The sequence below is a fragment of the Abrus precatorius genome, unplaced genomic scaffold (genome assembly GCF_003935025.1).
Source record: "Abrus precatorius isolate BTA unplaced genomic scaffold, Abrus_2018 Scaffold9, whole genome shotgun sequence".
Lineage (NCBI taxonomy): Eukaryota > Viridiplantae > Streptophyta > Magnoliopsida > Fabales > Fabaceae > Abrus > Abrus precatorius.
The window spans coordinates 6,685,967-6,708,490 of NW_020874439.1; the positions used below are offsets into that span (position 1 = coordinate 6,685,967).

Sequence of the window (22,524 nt, forward strand, 5' to 3'; positions counted from 1 at the left end):
GATGGATGTATTAAGTGTGTTGTAGGATTAAGTTTTCACCATTCCCTTAAAATAAATCAACTCCTAACTCCAATATGGTTTTCATATACCATTTTCTTTTTTAAAAGGGTTTTTAAATTTTTTCACTTTTAATAAAATTAAAAGTTTCTCCATTCTTGTAAACATAATTAGTTATCTTTAAGTGTTTCTCCGCAATTGTAATTTCCATTGCGATATAATTACATTTTGTTTTAAATGCACCAATGTACAACAACTTTATGTGGTAGTTTTTTCGTAATACACTTATCATGTTTTACAACTTTATTAAAATAGAGTTTATATATTATTATTTAACCATAAGTTGTAATATAATAATTATTTAAAATTATACTGATAATTTGTAATTAATTGATAATATTAAAAATTTTATACGCACATTATATCAATACTTATTAAACTATTTTTTTATTGACATTGTGTTACATAATTTAAAAATTACAGTTATTATATTTGATTATATTTTTCTTTAAGGAAAGCATGTAGGTTATGAAAAATAAAGAAAAATATTTTAATCTAGTCTCTAAATCTGTAAGTTGATTTACTTTTATATTTGATTTAACAAAATTCTTATTTTAAAAAACATTTCAAAGAGCTTTTAAATATAACTTATAACTCATAGGTTTTTCTAACTTATTTTAATAAGCTTCTAATGAAAATTTATTGAAATAAATTTTTATTTTATTTTAATAAATTTTATATAAGAAAATTTTATTAAAACAATATTTGACTACAACATTTATAGCTTACTTGGGTTGTTATTATGCTGAATTTGAGTGAATTAGCTAAATTCAGGGTATTGAATTTGAATGTTATCTAAATTCATAATAATTTTTTTAATTTTAAACTTACTGTAACTTATTAGAATGAAGGTAGTTTAACATTTTTTTGAAGAAAATTGTTAGTAACTTTTTAACACACTCTTTTTACTATAATTTTTTTATTATTATTAACTAAAATTTATTAAACATCACAAAATTATGTGGGTGTAACTCTTAATTTAATGAGTTTCATTCATTATTTTATAGTTTTTAATAAATTTCAATAGATACTAATATACAGTGTTAAAAAAAGTGTATTATTAAGACTTCTCTCTTTAGAAACCTAAGACAAAGATCTTAAACTTTTATGTTGTAGGAAAAAAACACGAATCAATCTCTAACTAGGTGAGTTCTTCACTCAAAAATAATGTCATTAGCATTGACTAATCGTGGCTATAATATAATATTAATTATCTTTTAACAATATGCTTCTTGCTATGTTAAAATTGTATTGATTCATTGATTGTCACTACAAATCTGAATATTATGCACATAGCTTTCTATCATATCATAACACTATAATCCTGTTGCTTAAAATAAATTGCCCAATACCCTGCAAAAGCTTAAAACAAAATAAACAAATCTTACTAAATACTAAGACCAGAAATTTAATGGATCAGTCCTCTATGTCACATTTCTTATCTTTATTTTTACAGTAAAATGGTGTCCATTAGCTTGCCACATTTACTATAACATTTTAACAGATTCATTATCCACTTCTATTAGTTTGGTTATTAGTAAAATTGAGCTTCAGGCACTACTAAGATCCGCTCGAATAAATCGTTGCTCAACCCTTTGGAGGTGCTACCCACTATGTCTACCTTGGAAAGTTTACAACTTTGCTTGCTACAATAACAAGGGAGTTTTCTCCCAAAACATTATGTTACTTTTTTATTTTAAAATTATATAATTTTCTCCCAAATATATCAAAATATATTATAATTTATTTTATTTTAAATTTTTATTAAAGCACTGTTAAATATGTGTTTGATTTACTTAAATACTTTTTTTAATAAATTTTACAATCTTTGCTACCAATTTTTTCAAAAAAACTCAACAACCTTAATATATATTTTTTATGAAGTACTAAACACTTGTTATTTTTATAAGAGTTTTAAAGTCTTGTTTCAACAATTTTGAAAATTAAAATTATAAATTAAGTAAATTCATAAATTTTAAAACTTGTTTCGTATAAGAAAAAACAAATTATCATATATGATTACTAAAATTATAAAAAATGTTAATCTTAAATTCAGTCCTCAGAGTGAAAAATAAGTACTTAAAAGTAATCAATATTTATTAAAAGAAGTATTTAATACTTTAAGAATATAAAAGTGTAATAAACATCTTTTTAATGCATTTACTAACTTTAAAACTTAAATAACTCGGTCTCAGAGATTGAAATTACAAAAATGTAATTTTAAATATTTAATAATTAAAATTTATGATTTCATATTTAAAAATAAAATATCATACATGGTAAAATGGAAGAAAATAATATGTTAGCATATTCCATCACTTTAAAAAGTGAGTTATGCTCTTAACATGGGTGAAAAATATATATTTTACCTAAAAATAGTGATGTTGCATTATCTAAAAAAGTGAAAATTCACAAACTACTTTTAATTTTAAGAAGAATGAAATTTATGTATTAATTTTTATCCGCTATTAAAACTATTTATAAATTAAAATTCTAATTTTATTTTAATTAACAATTCATTAAAAATTACATCTAAGTTTTAATTTGTTGTAGAATTATAACTCGCAAGTATATAATAATAATAATAATAATAATAATAATAATAAATGGTTTCCAAAATTTAACTTCAGAAGATCATTCCATAAGTCTATTATAAATTCAAAAATTAAATTCTAAAAATATAAAAATTAGTTTTCAAAAACTTAATTATGAGATCTTATAAACTATAATTCTAGAATTATGTTTTCGGAAGTATATTTTGCTTCAGAAATTAAATTTCCAAAGTGAAAATATTCACTTCTAAAATCTTGATTTTACTTATCCAAGTGGAATATAATAAGAAAGTCAACCAGTTCTTACGTTTTATTGTCCTCAATGGCTTTTTTCTCTTCAACCATCGTTTTTCTCCATTTTTCTTTCTTCATAATATCTTCAAATAAAATTGGATCACAATCGTACAAACAAAGCAAATTGTGAGATATGTTCAAGGTCTGCATTAAGAACACCCATCACTTCATAATCTTGCATCCAAGTGTGTCTTCTCCAGTTGCATTGGGGTCTTGAAGAGTCTCTAGTTTCTTGCTGCACTTCTTGTTGAATTTCAGTAAGTCTAGTAGCTATCTCATCAACTTCATCATTGAGAACAATGTTAGATTACTTTAATAATCTTATTATAGTAGCATATGTAACTTCTGACCTGACTCTAATTAATGATTTAATGTGATGGTGGTTAAATATAAAATATAAAGTCATTGAAGGTATAATTGTAAATACAATTATAAGGAAACTCTTCCCTCTCCCTTCATATAAATAAAAGAGCAGTTACCAAATAGGAATTACAGCATTCCCTATTTTTTCACTTTCACAGTTTCTAAGAGTGCTCACAGTAATCGCAAGAAAGAAACTTTCTCTCAACCATCCGAGAGGAGCTAAAAGAGGAAGGAAGAGTTGAGGAAAATACCAAGGGATCAACGACATCAAAGAGAGAAGTAACATCAAGGAACAATGGATTCAGGTTAGTGCTCTCTAAACCCTTAATTGTATGAGAACCATATATTGTGTTGTGAGAACAACGTAATTCAAGATCTAATAGGAAATAGTAATTTCATAATAGTTATATCACAATGGAAATTACATAATGGAGTAAGAAAAATTCTAACAGTTGGTATCAGAGCAAGATTGTGAATTTCATTGATTATCCATAAGAGATTAGTTCTTCATTAAAGTTTTCCTCAAATTACATGAACCCTAGGTATTTTATATGATGAATTGACATAATTTTGATGTTAAATAATTGTGTTGGATTCAATAATTGAAAAACCCTAAGGTTTTGGAAGCTAGAAACATTGGATTTTGAATCTGTAATATGAGCAGGACCATGTATCAGTGAACAGGGCCATGTATTAGTGAGTAGGGCCACGCATCAAGAACAAGCACAGCCATGCATCAATTATAAGCACAGCCTTGCATCAGGAAGCACGGCCATGCATTAATTATAAGCACGACCATGCATCAGGAAGCACGACCATGTATCAAGTAAAAGCACGGCTGTGCATAGTGATTTTACAGCAGAATGAGGAACATGATTCAGAAAAGTTATAGATAATTTTAGAATTACATCAAAGTGGATTTTACTCACCAAAGTAACTAAATTCTCAAGTTAATTAATTCTAAATTACATTATCATAATAGGAACTTCACAATTTTGTGCTTAATTTTAAGGGTAGCTTGTTAGTCACCAAAGTGGCCTGGCTTTAAAAGTTTATTTAAGCATTTAATTGTGTGTTGTAAATTGTTCAAAATTATTTGATGCTATATGGTAACATAAAGGGTGAACAATTTAGCTCATTAATTATAACGCTAGGAGATCGCCCAAAGGTAGATCATTGCATATGATTAATGACATTAAGGAGACATGTAAGCACTTCATAATATGTTTGTATATCTGAAGATGACTTGCATATTGGTTTGAGTGACTGGTTGTCGATTAAAGTCATTTATTAGCATCATTATAAATAAATTGTGTATTTGGGTGTTACTCAAAGGTAAACTTAGATGCATAATTGATGATGGTTATTTGTCTGAATCCATTAAGTTTATTCAAAGCGTAAATGTATAAGCATATGTTAAATATTTCAGTCCCTATGAGTACTTATGGCATAAGCAATGGTGTAGTCAAGTTCAACGGGCTCAATTATGGTGACTGGGCTAAGCAAGTTCGTTTCCAGCTAGGTATTATGGAGTTAGACCTAACAATCATTATGGAACAAGAGCTTGCAGCCATTATAGAGACTAGTATTGAAGAGAAAAAGACTCTTTGTGAGGCTTGAAAGGTCGAACAGGCTAAGCTTGAGCTTGCTGAAAATGACTATGGCTGAAAATGTGAAGCCATTAATGCCAAAGACTGAAAATGCTAGGGAATTTATGGCAAAGGTAAAAGAGTATGCACAATCAGACATTACTGACAAGTCCGTGTCAGGTACCCTGTTGACTGAGCTGACTACTAAGAAGTTTGATTGGTCACGGCCTATTTATGACCATGTAACTGACATGATCAATCAAGCAGCAAAGTTGAAATCAATGGGCATGGAGGTAAAGAAATTCTTTCTAGTATAGTTTATTTTGAACTCCCTCCTGAGTTTGGTCAATTCCAGGTGAATTACAACACCATCAAGGATAAATGGAACATACAGGAAATTAAGGCCATACTGGTTCAGGAGGAAGGGAGGATGAAGAAGGTGAAAGAATACTGTCATGACCCCTTTTTGTAAGGAACCGAGAACATTGTTTGTACATCACATACTTATTTAAGAAAAATAAATAATAGAGAATATAAGTATGAAATTCTCTTCTCAATTAAAATAAAACAAAGTTTCTTACAACAAATATCCAACAGAACAACATAATATTACATTTAGTTCATAATATTCAGAATACCCAAAATTATACTACGTAGCTCCCTCTACATGAGGTCTCAAAATATAGGAAAAAAGGACTTTGATGCAATATTACTCGACCCCAGCTTCAATCATTTCTTCACTGGCCCCTCAGCCTGTGAAGTAGATGCAACACCTGCTACATCTGCTCACGTACCACCGTACGATCATCGCAGTACACACGCACACAACGACATAGAAAGAAATGCAAGGGTGAGCTTACCAAACTTAAAATAAAATCATATATATAGAGCAAAATATTTCTCACAGCAATAATCCCATGCATTTCCAGGCCATCTAATGCACAGCATGAAAACGGTTTCCAACTGGTTTCACAGCCTAAGTAATCCAGAAGGAACCGAGCCGATCCGGGAGCGACCCATTCCGGTATCTGGATCCAGACAGCACAGCACAGCAGCTCAGCATGAACTTACCGTTACATGTCTACCCACCTAAACATGTAACTCGGCTCTATAATGATGCAAAATATATATCTCAGCATGATGCACACTGCCAAAGTTATTTTAACAGCTCAACTAAAGCAAGTTTATACTAGATCAGCCAAAATCTCAGCATTCTAAATCAATTAACAGCAGTTACAGCTTAGAAAATAGCTTTTATTCAAAATATCTAACAAAATCATATCAAAACATCTTGAAATAGCATATTAAACCGTTCAAAACGTAGTTCATAGGTTAAAGTAAACTCCCCTTACCTTAGAAAGATTATTCACACTAGATCTACCGAATATTACTTGTTTTAATGCAAGATTCATCGAAGATTCGGCTTTAGAACGAAGTTTCTCCTAAGAACAACATGAACTTCTATGAGAAAGAGAAGGAGAAGAGAAACGAACGGTAAATCTAGCTTCAAACTTAAAGAAACTTACTTCAAATGCTTCAGAATATCTGGCGAAAAATTTAAGTTTAGGAAGGTTTAGTATGAGAGAAATGGTGGTTTTTGGCCTTAGAACCTTTGAGAACCTTGGATAGGGGTGAAGAAATGAAAATTTTGTGTGAAGCCCCCTTTTTATAGAAAATTTTTGAAATTTACTGTTCACACGCCGGAATTTACTGTTCACTGCCGGAAACACTGTTCACCGTTTACTGTTCACGCCGGAAAATACTGTGCACGCGTACTGTACACGCACTGTACGCGTATGTGACGTCAGCCATGACGTTATGATGATGTCACTGATGACGTCAGCAGTCACTGTACATACACGGTTTTCACTGTTCATACGCGGTTTGCACTGTTCATACACGGTTTGTATGCGGTTTGCACTGTTCATAGGCGGTTTTACTGTTCATCTGACACTGTTCATACGGTACTGTTCACTTTTTTTTTTTTTAAATAATTTGAAATTCCATCTAAATCTATTCCAGTACTAAATAATCCTTCAATTAACATTGAATAAGTATAAAATATTATAGATTACTCAATAATAAATCTCTAGCCTGACAAATACTCTGTCCATCTCACATTTCATGAAGGGGCTAGTAGTAGCAAGGCTAAGTCAGGTAAGAAGGAAAAGAAGGAAAAGGCCTTGTTAAAGGTTCGTGAAGGCCGAATCTTGAAGTGCCAGAGGTGCTTCTTCTGCAAGATGACTGGTCACTTCAAGAAAGATTATCCGAAGAGAAAGGTGTGGTTCGAAAGGAAAGGTATATATTATGTTTCAGTATACTTTGAATCAAATCTTATTGAGGTACCCAAAAACACCTGGTGATTAGATTTTGGTGCAACTACTCATGTGTCACATGTAATGCAGGGATTTCTTTCGATCCAGCCCATAAGCAAAACTGAAAAGTTCTTGTACATGGGAATAGAATGAAGGCACGAATAGAAGAAATAGGGACTTACAGATTGATCTTGCATACTAGTTGCTACATAGATCTAGAAAAGTGTCTTTATGTTCCTGAATGTGCTAGAAATTTGGTTTCTGCTGCAAAGTTGGACGAATTTGGTTTTAATTTTAAGATTGGAAACGGAATTTTTTCTTTGTATAAACACTCATACTATTTTGGATCTGGTACATTAATTGATGGTTTATATCGTTTTAATCTTAATGTTGAATTTGCTGAATCTCTGTTTCATGTTGAGAATGTTGTTAGTAGTAATTTGAATGTGCGAAATGAATGCTCTGCTTTCTTGTGGCATCAAAGGTTAGGTCACATATCCAAAGAAAGGATGATGAGATTAATGAAAAGTGAAATTTTGCCTCAGTTGGATTTTATTGACTGGGATGTATGTGTGGATTGTATCAAAGGAAAACAAACCAAACACACATCAAAGAATTCAGCAACAAGAAGCAATCAACTCTTATAGTTGATACACACTGATAATTGTGGTCTATTTGACATCCCATCTTGGGATGATGAAAGATATTTTATTACCTTTATTGATGACTACTCACGTTATTGTTATTTGTATATGTTGCATGAAAAATCTCAATCAGTGGATGTCTTATAAGTGTTCATTGATGAGGTGGAAAGGCAACTAGATAGAAAGGTAAAGGTTGTGAGGTCAGATAGAGGTGACGAATATTATGAAAAATCTGATGAAAGTGGACAATGTCTAGGTCCATTTGCGAAACTTCTAGAAAGTCGAGGCATATGTGCACAGTATACTATTTCTGGTACACCGCAACAAAATGGTGTGGCTGAAAGACGGAATCGTACTATCATGGAAATAGTTAGAAGTATGTTGAGTTATAGTTCTGTACCTATGTCTTTGTGGATGTACGCATTAAAGACCGCTGCGTATCTGCTTAATAAAGTTCCTAGTAAGGCAGTTCCAAAGACTCCTTATAAATTGTGGACAGGAAAGAAACCCAGTTTAAGACATCTTCATGTCTGGGGTTGTCCAGCAGAAGTAAGAGTGTATAATCCACATGAAAAGAAGCTTGATGCTAGAACCATTAGTGGTTATTTCATCGGCTATCCTGAAAAATCAAAGGGGTACAGATTCTACTGTCCTAACCATAGTATGAGAATAGTTGAGTCTGAAAATACAAAGTTCATTGAAAATGGTCAGTTTAGTGGGAGTGGTGAAACACGAAAGGTGAAAATTATAGAGACACATGCAGAAACTCATGTAGTTGGTGTCTCTTCTCAAGTTATTGTTCCTCTTGTTGTATTACGGTCACACAACATAAGGAGACAACAAGTTAATGTTCCAAACCCACAAGAACAACATATAAAGGATGAAGCAGCTGCCAATGCGCAAGTCACAAACGAGCAAGAGGAAGGTGAACCACAAAAGATAATGTTGAGGAGGTGTGTAAGGCAAAAAAGACCTGCTGTCTCGTATGACTATGTGGTTTGCTCACTTGAGCATGAATTTGCTTGAGCATTGATGAGGATCCAGTCTCATTTAAGCAAGCCATGGAATGTTACAATTCTAAAAAATGGTTGAATGCCATGAAAGAGGAATTAAAATCAATGAGTGACAACAAGGTATGGGATCTAGTCGAGTTGCCTAAAGGTTCAAAACGAGTCGGTTGCAAGTAAGTCTTTAAGACCAAACATGACTCAAAAGGCAATGTTAAGAGATACAAGGTTAGACTTGTTGCTAAAGGATACACTCAAAAAGGTGGCATAGACTATAAAGAGACATTCTCTCCTGTTTAAAAGAAGGACTCTTTAAGAATTGTTATAGCTTTGGTAGCTCATTATGACTTAGAGCTCTACCAAATGGATGTAAAGACTGCTTTTCTGAATGGTGACTTGGAAGAGGAAGTTTATACGGATCAGTCAGATGGCTTCTTGACCACAGGTAAGGAAAGTATGGTGCATAAGTTAAAGAAATCAATATATGGGACAGGCTTCCAGACAATGGTATCTTAAGTTCAATGATACCATCACGTCATATGGTTTTGTAGAGAACACCGTTGACTGATGTATCTATATGAAGGTCAGTGGGAGCAAGTTCATCATTTAATCCTATATGTTGATGACATTCTTCTTGCTACTAATTATATTGGATTGTTGCATGATTTAAATGAGTTTTTCTCTAAGAACTTTGAGATGAAAGATATGGGTGAGGCCTAGGATTACTAGGATTATCTCAGAAAGGCTACATTAACAAAGTCTTAAAGAGATTCAAAATGGAAAAGTGCTCATCAGGAGTAGTTCCAATTCAAAAGGGAGATAAGTTTAGTAAAACGCAATGTCCCAAGAATGAGTTGGAACGGAAAGCAATGGAATCTATTCCCTATGCATTAGTGGTCGGGAGTTTAATGTATGCTCAGATATGCACTCGGCGTGATATTTGTTTTGCTATTGGAATGTTAGGCCGATATCAAAGTAATCCCGGAATGGACCACTGGAAGGCTGCAAAGAAAGTCCTTAGGTATTTACAAGGCTCCAAGGACTACATGCTTACTTATAGGAGATCTAGTCACCTGGAAGTGGTTGACTACTCAGATTCAGACTATGCTGGATGTGTAGACTCAAGGAAATTGACCTTTGGCTATATCTTCTTGTTGGCTGGAGGTGCAATTTCATGGAAGAGCGGAAATTAGTCTATTATTGTTACGTCTACCATGGAAGCGAAATTTATGACATGCTTTGAAGCCACTATTCATGCTTTATGGCTGCGGAACTTTGTCTTAGGGCTTGGTATTGTTGACAGTATAGAAAAGCCGCTAAGAATGTAATGTGATAATTCTGCAGCCGTATTCTTCTCTAAGAATGATAAGTATTTAAAGGGAACAAAGCATATGGACTTAAAATACTTATCAATGAAAGAAGAAGTGCGGAAATAGAAATTGTCTATTGAGCATATTGGTACTGATTTAATGATAGCAGATTCGCTAACTAAGGGATTGTCCCCTAAAGCGTTTTTTGGCCATATTGGATGAATGGGCATTATAGACAAGTCCTTGATAGCATGATTGTGTGATTCACATATATGTGTATGGATTGTTTTGCTCATATTATTGTAGACATTTTTTTAGGAATTCAATAAAAGTATTGTTTCTGCTTGTTTACTTTTTATCTAAATTGTGTTAATGTACATGTATGGTTTGAGTTTGATAACAGGTTGAATGTTAAAAACACATCAGAGTTACAGTCTGTATGATTGATTAAAACTATTTTGATTTGAGTTGATTCTGTGATAAGGAACCATGTCCTTAAATGACTTATGACCGTCATGATCCGATCAACTCAAATCATTAAAAAGATGATGACTTGATATTATTAATGATATGCGCACTTATAGTTCATTGAATCTTTAAGTCGTCACATAGGCCAAGTGAGAGATTGTTAGATTATTTTAATAATCTTATTATAGCGGCCTATGTAACTTATAACATGAATCTAATTAATGATTTAATGTGATGGTGGTTAAATATAAAATATAGAGTCATTGAGGGTATAATTGTAAATATAATTATAAGGAAACCTTCCATTCTCCCTTCATATAAATAAAAGAGCTGTTACCAAATAGGAATTACGGCATTCCCTATTTTTTCACTTTCACGTTTCTAAGAGTGCTCACGGTAATTGCAAGAAAGGAACTTTCTCTCAATCCATCCGAGAGGAGCTAAAAGAGAGGAAGCAAGAGTTAGGAAAAATACTAAGGGATCAACGACATCAAAGAAAGAAGTAACATCAAGGAACAATGGATTCAGGTTAGTGCTCTCTAAACCCTTAATTGTATGAGAACTATATATTGTGTTGTGAGAAAACCAAATTCAAGATCTAATGAGAAATAGTAATTTCATAATAGTCATATCACAATGGAAATTACATAATGGATTAAGGAAAATTCTAACAAACAACTTCTGACTTTGGTATTTTCCTTGGTGAATCCATAGCTAAAATTCATTTTTATTAAACACCATGCCTCTGCTAATAATCAGCTTCTTGGTCAAAGGATTATAAAGCTTGTAAGCTTTGGGTTCTGTGCTTATCCCTCAAAAAACACACTTTACACTCTTGTCTTCTAGTTTGGTTTGGAACGTGTGCATATGCCAAGCAGCCAAATATTCTGAAATAATGAAGTGCTACTCCATACTTTTTCAGGAGTCTTATTAAGTGCACTGGATGGACTCCTATTCTGCACATGATTGCTCTATGCAATAGCTTTTGGCCAAAATGCTTTTGATAGACCAGATTTCTTCAAATATGCTTCTCACCATGTTAAGCAATGTTTTATTTTTCCTCTCCTTAACTCTATTTTGTTAAGAAGTATAAGGGGTTGTAAGCTGCCTTTTGATCCCATTTTCTTGACAAAATTTTATGAATTTAAAGGAGTTAAACTTTTCCCCTCTGTTGTTTGTAACAACCACAGTCTTAATATACCTGATTAGTAAGGATATTTAACTGTTATAAATTCCCCCATTAGTAGGGATTTGAAACAGCTCTTTGTGAGCCTATATAATCCTATTGATGGAGTACCAAAAAAGGCAGCAGCAAATCAGAAACACACCCACAAAAAACTCTTTTCTTATACTAGTGATACTGTCTTAGACACTATGATCTAAGGCTGTGAACGAATTCCGGCGAATCTAGTAGCTACCGGAGGAGGAACTACAAGTTAGCATATCAACAACTCGATCTCGCTTCCGCATTCACTAAAAGTTAGTCCTTGCATGCTTATTTTCTGACACCTCAATAAGATTGCAGCATCTTAATAGAGTTGTCAACTTCCTTTTCAACCAGCATCTTGAATCGCTTGAATAGCTCAAAAGCTTCTGATTTATTCTGAAAAAAATAGCACTATGTCTTTTGGCTAAAATTGTTAATAAATGTTATAAGGTATTGTTTACCTCCATTGGGTGTAGGATTAATAGGCCCAAAGATATCTGTGTGAACCAATTCTAGCACACGCTAAGCCCTCCAAGTTTTCCAGTTAGGAAATGCATCTTTTACTAAGAATGCAATCTTTACAAACTCCTGAAGGCAACTAAAATTTAGGAGGCCCTCTAACATCTTTTGTTGTAGTTGCTACAAACCTCCAAAGTGTAAGTGGCCATATCAATTGTGCCAAAGCCAAGCCATGTACTTTTGTACTATTGCCAAGCAATTAAGCTTTGAATTTTGCAAGTAAATAGGAAACATCCTATTGCTTGTCATTTTTGCTTATAAAATCAGTCCCAACTCATCATCTTTCACTTGACGTACTCCATTTCTTATTAAAATTCCATAGCCCTTCTCTTGTAATTGTCCAATGCTTAACAAGTTAGTTTTTGAATTTGGCACATACAAAACATTTAAGATAGGTTGTACCTGCCCTGATTTTGTTTGAATGCTAACTTTATATCTTCCTTAAACTTTAACAGTTGAATGATCACCAAACTTTACAGTGTCACTAAAAGATCATCAAGCTCAGCGAAAGCCTCCTTGTCCTCTGACATGTGATTACTGCAACCAGTGTCTAAATACCACAAGTTCTTGATAACTTTTTCTCCAGCATGACACACCATCAACAAGGAGATCTCACTTTTCTTTTCTTCTTGCTCGGCATAGTTAGATTTGTAACATCCTTGTTTCTCCGCTTTCTGCTTCTACGAATGGAGCATAGGCTGTGCTAGTTACATTGTCATGGTCAATGTAATGTGCTTTAATAGTCTCCAAGGGTAAAAGCATAAAACATATTTGGAAATTACTGAAAAACCATAACCATTGAAAATCATGGAGGTTAGATTTCAGTGGGTTGGAGGATTTTCCAGTCCGGTCTATCTTGATCCTCTACATGAATAATTTTGAATCAAAACAAGTTTTCTAATATCATCCCCCTCAAGTCCATTGATTCATGTAATGCTTTTGCTACATATAACTGTAACACAGATTATGAATTCTTGGGTACATGTGTTTTGCGAAGCAATCAATAGCTAGTTTTATAGTAATAGTGTACTTTTGCTTCTATCTGTCTTCTGTTAAACAATGCAGTTCCTGACTGAGCTTGTGTATGGTGTTTATTTTTCTCATTTGATCTGTAAAATAGAATTTGATTTAATATTTAAAATCTAGATTCCTTTAATAGTGACATGGGATGGAACAGAATTAATACCTTTGCAATGCTGTCCAACTTAGTAATTGAAATATATAAAACATTACCATTTTTACATAAACTGTTTCTCATTGCATATTTTTGCTGTAAAATAACTTCAATGCCCCTAGAGGTGTGTGATGTATATTTAATGTTCATTACGAACTACAATTGAATAATTTCCTTCTCCACCAAACTTCTTTTCAAATCAAGGAATCCAACCTGACTTACAGAAGATAAGAATAGAAGTTGGTGCTCCACTAAGTCCTCCAAAGAATCAAACTGTGGACAAGGATAAGTTCATCTGTCCAGAAAGTTTAAATAACTTTAATATTTTGCATCATTGATTTTACAACTATTTCCTAAGAGGTTCATGTGTGAACCCGTAGAATACGATTAGTTGGGCTAGATGTATAGACAAAATTTTCTCTGGGGCAATGTATATTACACACTTCTAATTATTCATCCAATTACCTGCATGGGTTGGCTGATCTGTAGGGAGCTGGTAAAACTACTCTCTTAAAGGAAATATTGAATAAATGTAAACCAAATACTGCCACCAATGAGGATATCTTTCAGAGGTTGATGTGCAAGAAGTTATTGCTTATGGTTTGTGCTATTGTGACTCCTCAGGAGTATACATGCAGGTTTTCCATTTTATTTTTGGGCCTTTTTTTTTTCTTCCTCTGTTTTCTTGATTTCCCTTGCAAAGAGTCCTCCTCTTTATTCACTTGGTTATGCTCATATAGTTATTATTATTCATAGAGAAAAATTCAGCATGTTTTTCCTCTCTTAATTATTCCCTGGTTTATGTGTTAAGTCTAGTTAAGCAGTTGAATGTCTGTTGCTTCTACTCGTTCCATTCAAAATTTGCTTTCCTACCATATTTTGTTGATGGTTTGATGTTTAGTCATAATTGATCCATTCTACTTTAATGGTATGACAATTGTCTGCATCCTTTTTGCAGTTGCTAAAGGGTTGAAATGCTTTTGAAACATTTTTGTATTCAGGAGGGTAGTACAATCTGTCTGTTAAGTAAAAATATATTTTTGAAAGAATTGTGATTACCATTTTGGTCAAAAAGAGTTTGTATGATACCAAAACTTGCTATTATTAGTGTCTTTAATACCTAAACACTAGAGCTGGATGCTACCTTTAGATTCTTGTTAGTCAAAATATGTCAAAATATTCTTATACCCAAGATATGACAAATATTGTAATTAAGCAAGTCTTTCTAGTTCATATTTATTTTTAGTTTTAAGAGCTTGGCCATTGACATGTGTAGCTTTCTGTTCATAGCGTGCTAGTTGCACATAAATAGTACAATTTGAATTGTTCAAATATATTTAGTGATGTTCAATTGCATATATTTTTATTTTTACAGGAACTCGATATGGGAGCCACTCACTTCAGGGATGAACTACGGCTTGGAATCCAAGATCTAAGTCGGAAGACAGATTTGATTGTTCTTGTTCATAACCTATCCCATATATCTCTTGGAATTCCTTGGGTTATTGCAATAACAAACAAATTTGGAGGTTAGTGAACACCATCAAAAGGCTGCAATTGATGTTGCATTGAAAAGCATGTCAAGCGTCTTCTAGCTCAACTGAAGCAATAAATTCTTACCCACGCATTACACTAGGATTTGTTGGGGCTCCTCTTTCTTTCGATGCAAGCAATACATATTCTAATAAAAGGGTGGGTGCTGAAAAGCTTATATTTTCCCCTATTAACTTTCTTAGGAGGCCTTTCCCAAAAAAGGATATTGTTCTTCCAGTAGAAGGAGTCAGCTCTCTTTGTCAACAGATCCACTGTGTATTTTGCAATAAAGAGGAATCATCATTTCAGATGGGAAAATCTTAATTTCCAGGGTATCAAATCTCATTTTTGTTTCAATAAGTCTACTAGTACGTCACTTTGTTTTGTGCATATTTCACTTGTAATGTGTTATTGTGACTTTGAAAAATGTTAGTAACACACTCTTAAACGAACTTCTTCAAACACACAAGTGTTGGTTAAATTTTTTTGAGACTCTCACTCCATATTTAACAAGTCTCAATTGTAATTTTGTAATTCTCAATAAATTTCAACTTATGATAGGAGTGTATTTGGAAAGGTCTATGCATACATAGAATAGCATACACTAGTACCAATTTAGGTGTGTAAGTGGTGACAAACAATGGTTTTATCATATTAATAATGCAATTGAAATTGACTAGGTTGCCTTGTAAATAGAGGACTGACTCAAAATTGTAAAAATGTAAAAATGAATCTCAGAAAGAATTACAAGCTCAAAGGTCAAAAACCTACGAAGAACAATAATAGACTTCTTGTAGTGAAGAATTACAGCTATAGATCAAATTTAATATAAAGAACATAATGATAGACCGTAATAACATCAATGTCCTCTCAAAAACTAAGTCTAGGTGTATGGTAGATTAGTAGACAGCATGATAGACAAAACTTGAACCTATAGACAAACTTCCTTAAGAAGAATCTTGAAGTGTTATTTTGCAAATGAAAAAACATATTATCTTATGCCATAAATAATTGAGCTTCTAATACAAATTTTATAATTAGTTTTTAATTTGAAAAATACTCTTTAATTTAATCTTATTAATATAATATAATATTTATTATTAATAATTAAAAAATTATTTATAAATTTTATTAAATCATATAATATTTAATATTTATTTAAAAGTTATACTTTTTTAATAATATTAGTGCAAAGTAAAAAACTTATTAGCATTAAACATATGATGATTAATATCCTCCGATATTGTTTATCTTTGAAACAAATGAACACTAACTCAAAAACTAGATAAAAGTATTTTACTAGCAAAGGGAATAGGCACAGTAGTTGTTGAGTTACACGTAGTTGACACTGACAGAAAAAAAACACAAAACTGTTTTTGACAGAATAGGGCATCAGTACCTTTACCGTCATTGACCACTAAGGATAATTCGTGGGATGTGTGCGATTTGTCGACTAACAGCACTTGTCTCTGTTCTACATTCTTTAAGTAAGAGGAAACAGCTCTCGACCTCAAAGATCATTAAGTTAGTAAGACGACTTATTCCTTCGGGTAGAGATGCAAAATTTCGGCAGAATGAGATTTTGATATGTTGAAGGGATGAGAGGTTGCAAATCCAATCTGGCAAAGCATTTAGCCTTTCACATCTATATAATGTAATTTGTTGCAGAGACGGAAGGCAGTTGGTGTCGTCCTTAAACCCAGTTTCAAATTCCTCTAGTCTTTCACTTTCACAGAATTGAATTTCAAGTGACTCGAGAGATGTCAGATTTTGCATCCAACCCTTTGGTAAATTCATAGGATCAGAAATCGTCAATTGTTTAAGCATGGAAAGAGGAGCAGAGGAAGATGAATCAGCTGAACATGTTGACGCTGTTGTGTTTAGTGTTGCTATTAATGGCTCCACCACAGTGCCCCATCGCAAATACAAATCCTTAACGTTTGGAAAAGTAGGTATGCAAGTCAATTTTGGACAGTCAATGACATCCAGTCGAGAAAGATGAGGAAATGAAAAAGGTAAGGAGATATCATGTGAAGTTGTAGAAGCATTGACATCATCTCCTCGCCTCTGCCATCCCTTGAGATTTGGACAACCATATGCTGTGAGGCTCTCCAAAGAGGGGAAGAAGGTTACTGCAAAACCATCTTCATAAAGATATATGTATTCCAATTTATGAAGATGGTCTATGTGAAGGGACTTCAGAGATGGGAGATGTTCCAAAGCTGGGAGACAGCGACACTTATGAAACCCATACAAAGTGATGTGAACAACATTTGTGAGGAGAGAAAGCCAGTTTGGGAAAAGCACGCCTGGGTAACCCGAAACCCCCAATTGCTTGAGATTATGGTGTGGCTGAAGGTTTTCTAACAATTGTAAGCTGTCATTGTCACCGACGTATACCTCGGGCCAACTTAGAGACAAGTATTGAAGGAATTTTTTTTCTTTTAAATTTACATCCTGTGATTCTAGAGCCACGTTTCTCACGCGATCCAGATGAATAATTCTTAATTTTCCCCTTAGGTTTAAGTCTTTCAATTCATTTAGTGTGGTTTCTGGGCTACCTCCCACAACAAAGGTCGATAAGAATTGCAGCGAGGACAATTTTCCCACACCAACTGCCATCCCACGGGAGTAGTGATCACCAATATCAAGATATCTTAAATGCTTCAATTTTCCAATTGAATCAATCAAATTGCAAAAAGAAAACGATATCTTCAAGACGCGCAAGTGTTTGAAATTAGCAACAGACAATTCCTCCCTGTTGTAAGACCACAAAATCACAGTTCGCAGCCTGCCCAGCCTGCTCGGATCTAATGATTTCAACAAATGAATGGCCTTAGATTCCAAAGATATGTGTATGGCATTACCTTCAATTTTCTCCGCCTTACTATCCAAGTAACAGCAATCATTGCCAGCAACAAGCATCGCAAGATCATGCATTAAATCATGCATTTTGAAACTTTTGATCTCACCGTATTTATCACTTTCTGCTTCTTGAAAAAATGAGTTCATCAAAAACATCTTTACAAATTGGTTACCAACATCTTCCATGCGCTGTTTTTCAGTTGAACATTGAAGGTAACCCTGTGCCATCCATAGCTGAATCAACTCATCCTTTGGAATTTCTGAATCCTTGGGATATAAAGAGCAATAAGCAAAACATTGTCTCATATCTGGCGACAAGTTTTGGTAACTGAGTTTTAGAATTGGCATGATACTAATTTGCTCCTCACATACTTTCCAGAAGTCACCACTTAAGACATTCTCCCAATCACTTACTTCATTTTGTCCTCGTAACAGGCCTCCCAGCGTTTTAACGGCTAGTGGAACCCCTTTACATTTTTTGGCTATTTCTTTCCCCATTGATTCTAAATTTTGATTCACTCCTTTGCAATCATCCTCAAATGCAATGTTCTTCAGCAAACTCCAAGATTCTTCATCGGTCAAACCTTTCAAAGGATAGGAAGTGCTGGCAGTCATTGTCTTTGCTACATTTTCATTTCGAGTTGTCACTAAAATCTTGCTATCTCGAGCGCCACACATCAAGTACTTTCTCAATTCAGCCCATTTGTCATAACTCTCATTCCAAATGTCATCCAGGACCAACAAATATTTCTTACCACTTAAATTCTTATGAAGCTCTCTTTGCAACTTCTCTAATGATTGGTCTTGTCTTTGGCTATCAATAATTATTGAATCTAATATTTTCATCAGAATAGTTTTCACATCAAAGTTATCAGAGACACACACCCACATTTGCATTTCAAAAAAATTCTGCACTTCCAAGTCATTATACACCAATTGTGCAAGAGCTGTCTTCCCCAACCCACCAAGGCCAACAATGGCAATCAAAGAAACTTTTTGGTTTTCATGAGGCTTTCTCAACAGACTAATGATCTCCTTTTTACTATCATCTCTTCCAATGATATCAGACTCTAACACAAAAGAACATGTTTCCCTCCATCCACCATCAGTTTGCTTAACCAGCATAGAACTTGGGATTAAATTCAATTTATCCATGTCTTCTACTACACAATTAAACCTTTCTCGTATTTTTATAATTTCAACCGGCATTTCATTGTATAGAGGAATTTGATTTGAAGATGAAATGGAAAGAAGTACCTTGTTCACTTCTTTTCCTTCGGCTGCACCCAATTTGTCACTCCTAAATTGCAAAGCAAGGTCATCTAAGAAGTCATCTGCAGCATGAAGTACTTCTTTGAAGTCAGATATCCAATTACGCACACGAACTTGTTCTTGTTTGTGGTCAGCGTCAAGGAGCACATCATTGATAGATCCAATTGTCTTCTTAAGCGCTTCCAACTCTTCCATCACACCATACTCCTGTCCAAATTCAAGAAATTCTGCGGACGCTAACCTGTGAATAAGATTTGATGCAACAGCAAATGGCACTGACTCAAACTTAGCCATCAGTGAAAGAGAATAATGAAGAAGGGTTGATATTGATATTCAAAGAGAGGAGCACAAATCTATGTAATGAAACGAATACGGTAAGGTAGGCCAAACTCATCCACACAATATCTATGATATTATTTTGTAACAGAATATCTATCTTTACACGTTTAATTCATTTAAATTATAAAAGATATAAATTTTTTATTTTATTTTTAGAACATTTATGTCAATCATCCTAGTTACTAAACCACACCTAACTCAACTAGAATACTACATTAGAATCACTTATTCGACCTATCAATGAAATTAATAACAAAAAAAAATATTCAATACAAACACGTAACTATAATCGTGAATACAAATATATATAATTTTCTTAGTTTTATATAAAAAATAATATAAATTAAAATTATAATAGACTCAAAATATTAGTATGCCACCAAATTTTTATATAAAATTATTTAAAATATTATTATAAACTTTAAAATTTTAAATAGACAATTTTATAAAGTATAATAATTTTTTAAGTTTAAGTTTAACTTATTTAGTTAATTAAATTTTTAAAAATTTAAATCAAATTTATTATTTAAATAGGTTAGATTGAGCTTAAACTTTAAAAAAGTTATGATAAACTCTGACAATTTAACTTATTTCTATTCTTAATCATTAAATTAATTTTCAAAATATAAATAATTTTATCCTTTTATTTCACATTTTTAGTCGACTACAAAAAAATGTGATGTCACTCAATTTTTAAAAAATTGATTTTAAAATTAAAATTTAAAAATATAGTACTAATTAGTTTATGGTCTTACTTTAAGACAGAATAGAAAAAGAGAGTTTTTTTTTTTTTTTTGTTAAAAATTGATGTAAGAATACACTTAAAAATTATAATTAAAAATAATGTGCATTTACTAGTATTTTTAATAAAAAATATCTTTCAATTTCTCAATAGCATTTTTCTTCGTCTATAAAAATGAATCTAATTGATAATTTCTATTGATTTCTATGAAAGGTTTCACGAGCACGATTTAATCTTTGAATCTGTTGAGTTGGTGACAACTTAATCTTTTTTGTTCTAACATTGATCAAATTTTTGTCCTAAATTTGTCATGATGTTATCAGATAGAGGAAATAAATTATATACAACATGCCAGCTACTTTGAAGACGAAATTATATATTTACTTTAAGACCGTGTTTGAAAAATTAGCAAACAAGTTATGTAAAATGTAAAGCTAAAAGATAATAATATAGCTGATTAAATTAAAATTATTTAACAAAATTTAAATATTTAGAGTAAATAATATATATATATATATATATATATATATATATATATATATATATAAGATGTATGCATTACGTTATTTTTTTATTTTAAAATTATATAATTTTCTCCTAAAAATTATTGAAATACATATATTGTAATTTATTTTAAGTTTTTGATTAAAACACTATTAAACATATGTTTAATAATTTTTACTAAAATACCTTTTTTTAATAAATTTTACTCTCTTTGTTTCCAATTTTTCAAAAAACTCAATGACCTTAATATATTTTTTTATAAAATACTAAATACTTGTTGTTTTTATAAGAGTTTTAAAATTTTATCTCGATATCAAATAATAAAATATTTTGTACATTTTTATTAGTGGATTTTTGAACATTATTGTGTTCCAAGCATATGTGTGTTTCTCAAGCAAAAATTACTTTCCATGTCTAGACAAAATTTGTAAACTCTTCTGCTAAATCATTTTTAATTTTAAGAAGAATAAAACTTTTATATTATTCTTTATAGGTTGTTAATATTATTTATCAATTAAAATTATAATTTTATTTTAATAAACAATTCATTAAGAATTATACCTAAAGTTTTTTTCGTAAAATTAGAACTCACCAATATATAATATAAATAGTAATAATAATAATCTGCACTCGTCTAGTTTTATTTTCAAAGTGCCTCTCTCTCTCTCTCTCTCTCTCTCTCTCTCTCAAAGTACTTCAAACAAAAGAAGGAATGTTTTTAAAGTTTAACTATGTAATATAATTTTTATGATGACCAAGTAGTCTATCAACTTGGTCGTTCTTGAAAAAATATTTTTAGAATATATGTTTTTAATAAGTTATTTTGATTCTTTATATTAAAAATAAGTTATTCAAATCATCTTTAAAATTTAGATGTGATTGCTACAATGTTTTTTTATTTTATAAGATTTTGAGGTCGTAATTATTCAAAAATTAAACATACATTAAATTTTTTACACATTAATTATGAGCCAATTTTACTCTTTTTTACCCCTTAAAAGCCAATTACATAAAATTAGCTCTTTCTATTTTTTATAAATATAAATTGTAATATAAAATATTTATGAATAATATTTTCTATAAATAAAATAATATTATTTAAAATATATTTTAATTCAAAATCAAAGAAAAACCTAAAACTTAAAAATATGGTCAAATATTTTGTTCTCCTGTTTAAAACTAATATTATAAATTTTAATTATATTTTTATATTATCTGCATTTATAAAAATATAAAATTAAAATACAATAGTTAGTATAAAATTATAAAATTGATAAAATAATATTATACAACTATAAAACGAAACGATAAAATTACAAAATATCTGTAACATGTTACTGTAATAATTAAAAACTTTAAAACCACAATAGAAATTTAAATTCATAAGTTATAATAAATCACTGATACAAAAACTAAAAATATAATGAAAAATAAGTTCTCCTGACACAGAATAATAATATCTACTGTTATTAATATTAAAATAAGTATAGTATTATTAATAATTTTTTTAAGAATATGAAAATTAAAATTTTCATATTATATCTATTTATGTTATAATATTAAAATATTATAATTTCTGATTTCTGTCTTGCATTACAATATTTAACTGTTACTTGATTTGTCTAAATATCAATATTTTTTTATTATATCATGTTTCTAAAATGTCTACATTTGTATTTTATTTATAATTATTTTATTACTTTTAAATTTTTAAAAGAATCATACAAAAGAATATTTGTTTTTATGAATTAAATATAAACTCCCTAATAA

At 31.4% G+C, this 22,524-nt stretch overlaps 1 protein-coding gene across 1 annotated transcript; it reads right to left on the reverse strand.

The window, feature by feature from the left end:
• Positions 1-14,708: 14,708 nt before the first annotated feature.
• LOC113849068 (putative disease resistance protein RGA1) lies at positions 14,709-19,505 on the reverse strand. Its single transcript, XM_027478660.1, has 2 exons — positions 16,432-19,505; positions 14,709-15,304 (listed from the first exon to the last, which is right to left on the reverse strand). The coding sequence occupies exon 1, from the start codon at positions 19,461-19,463 to the stop codon at positions 16,440-16,442; it is 3,024 nt and encodes a 1,007-aa protein (XP_027334461.1). The 5' UTR covers positions 19,464-19,505; the 3' UTR covers positions 14,709-15,304; positions 16,432-16,439.
• Between the last annotated feature and the right edge of the window lie 3,019 nt (positions 19,506-22,524).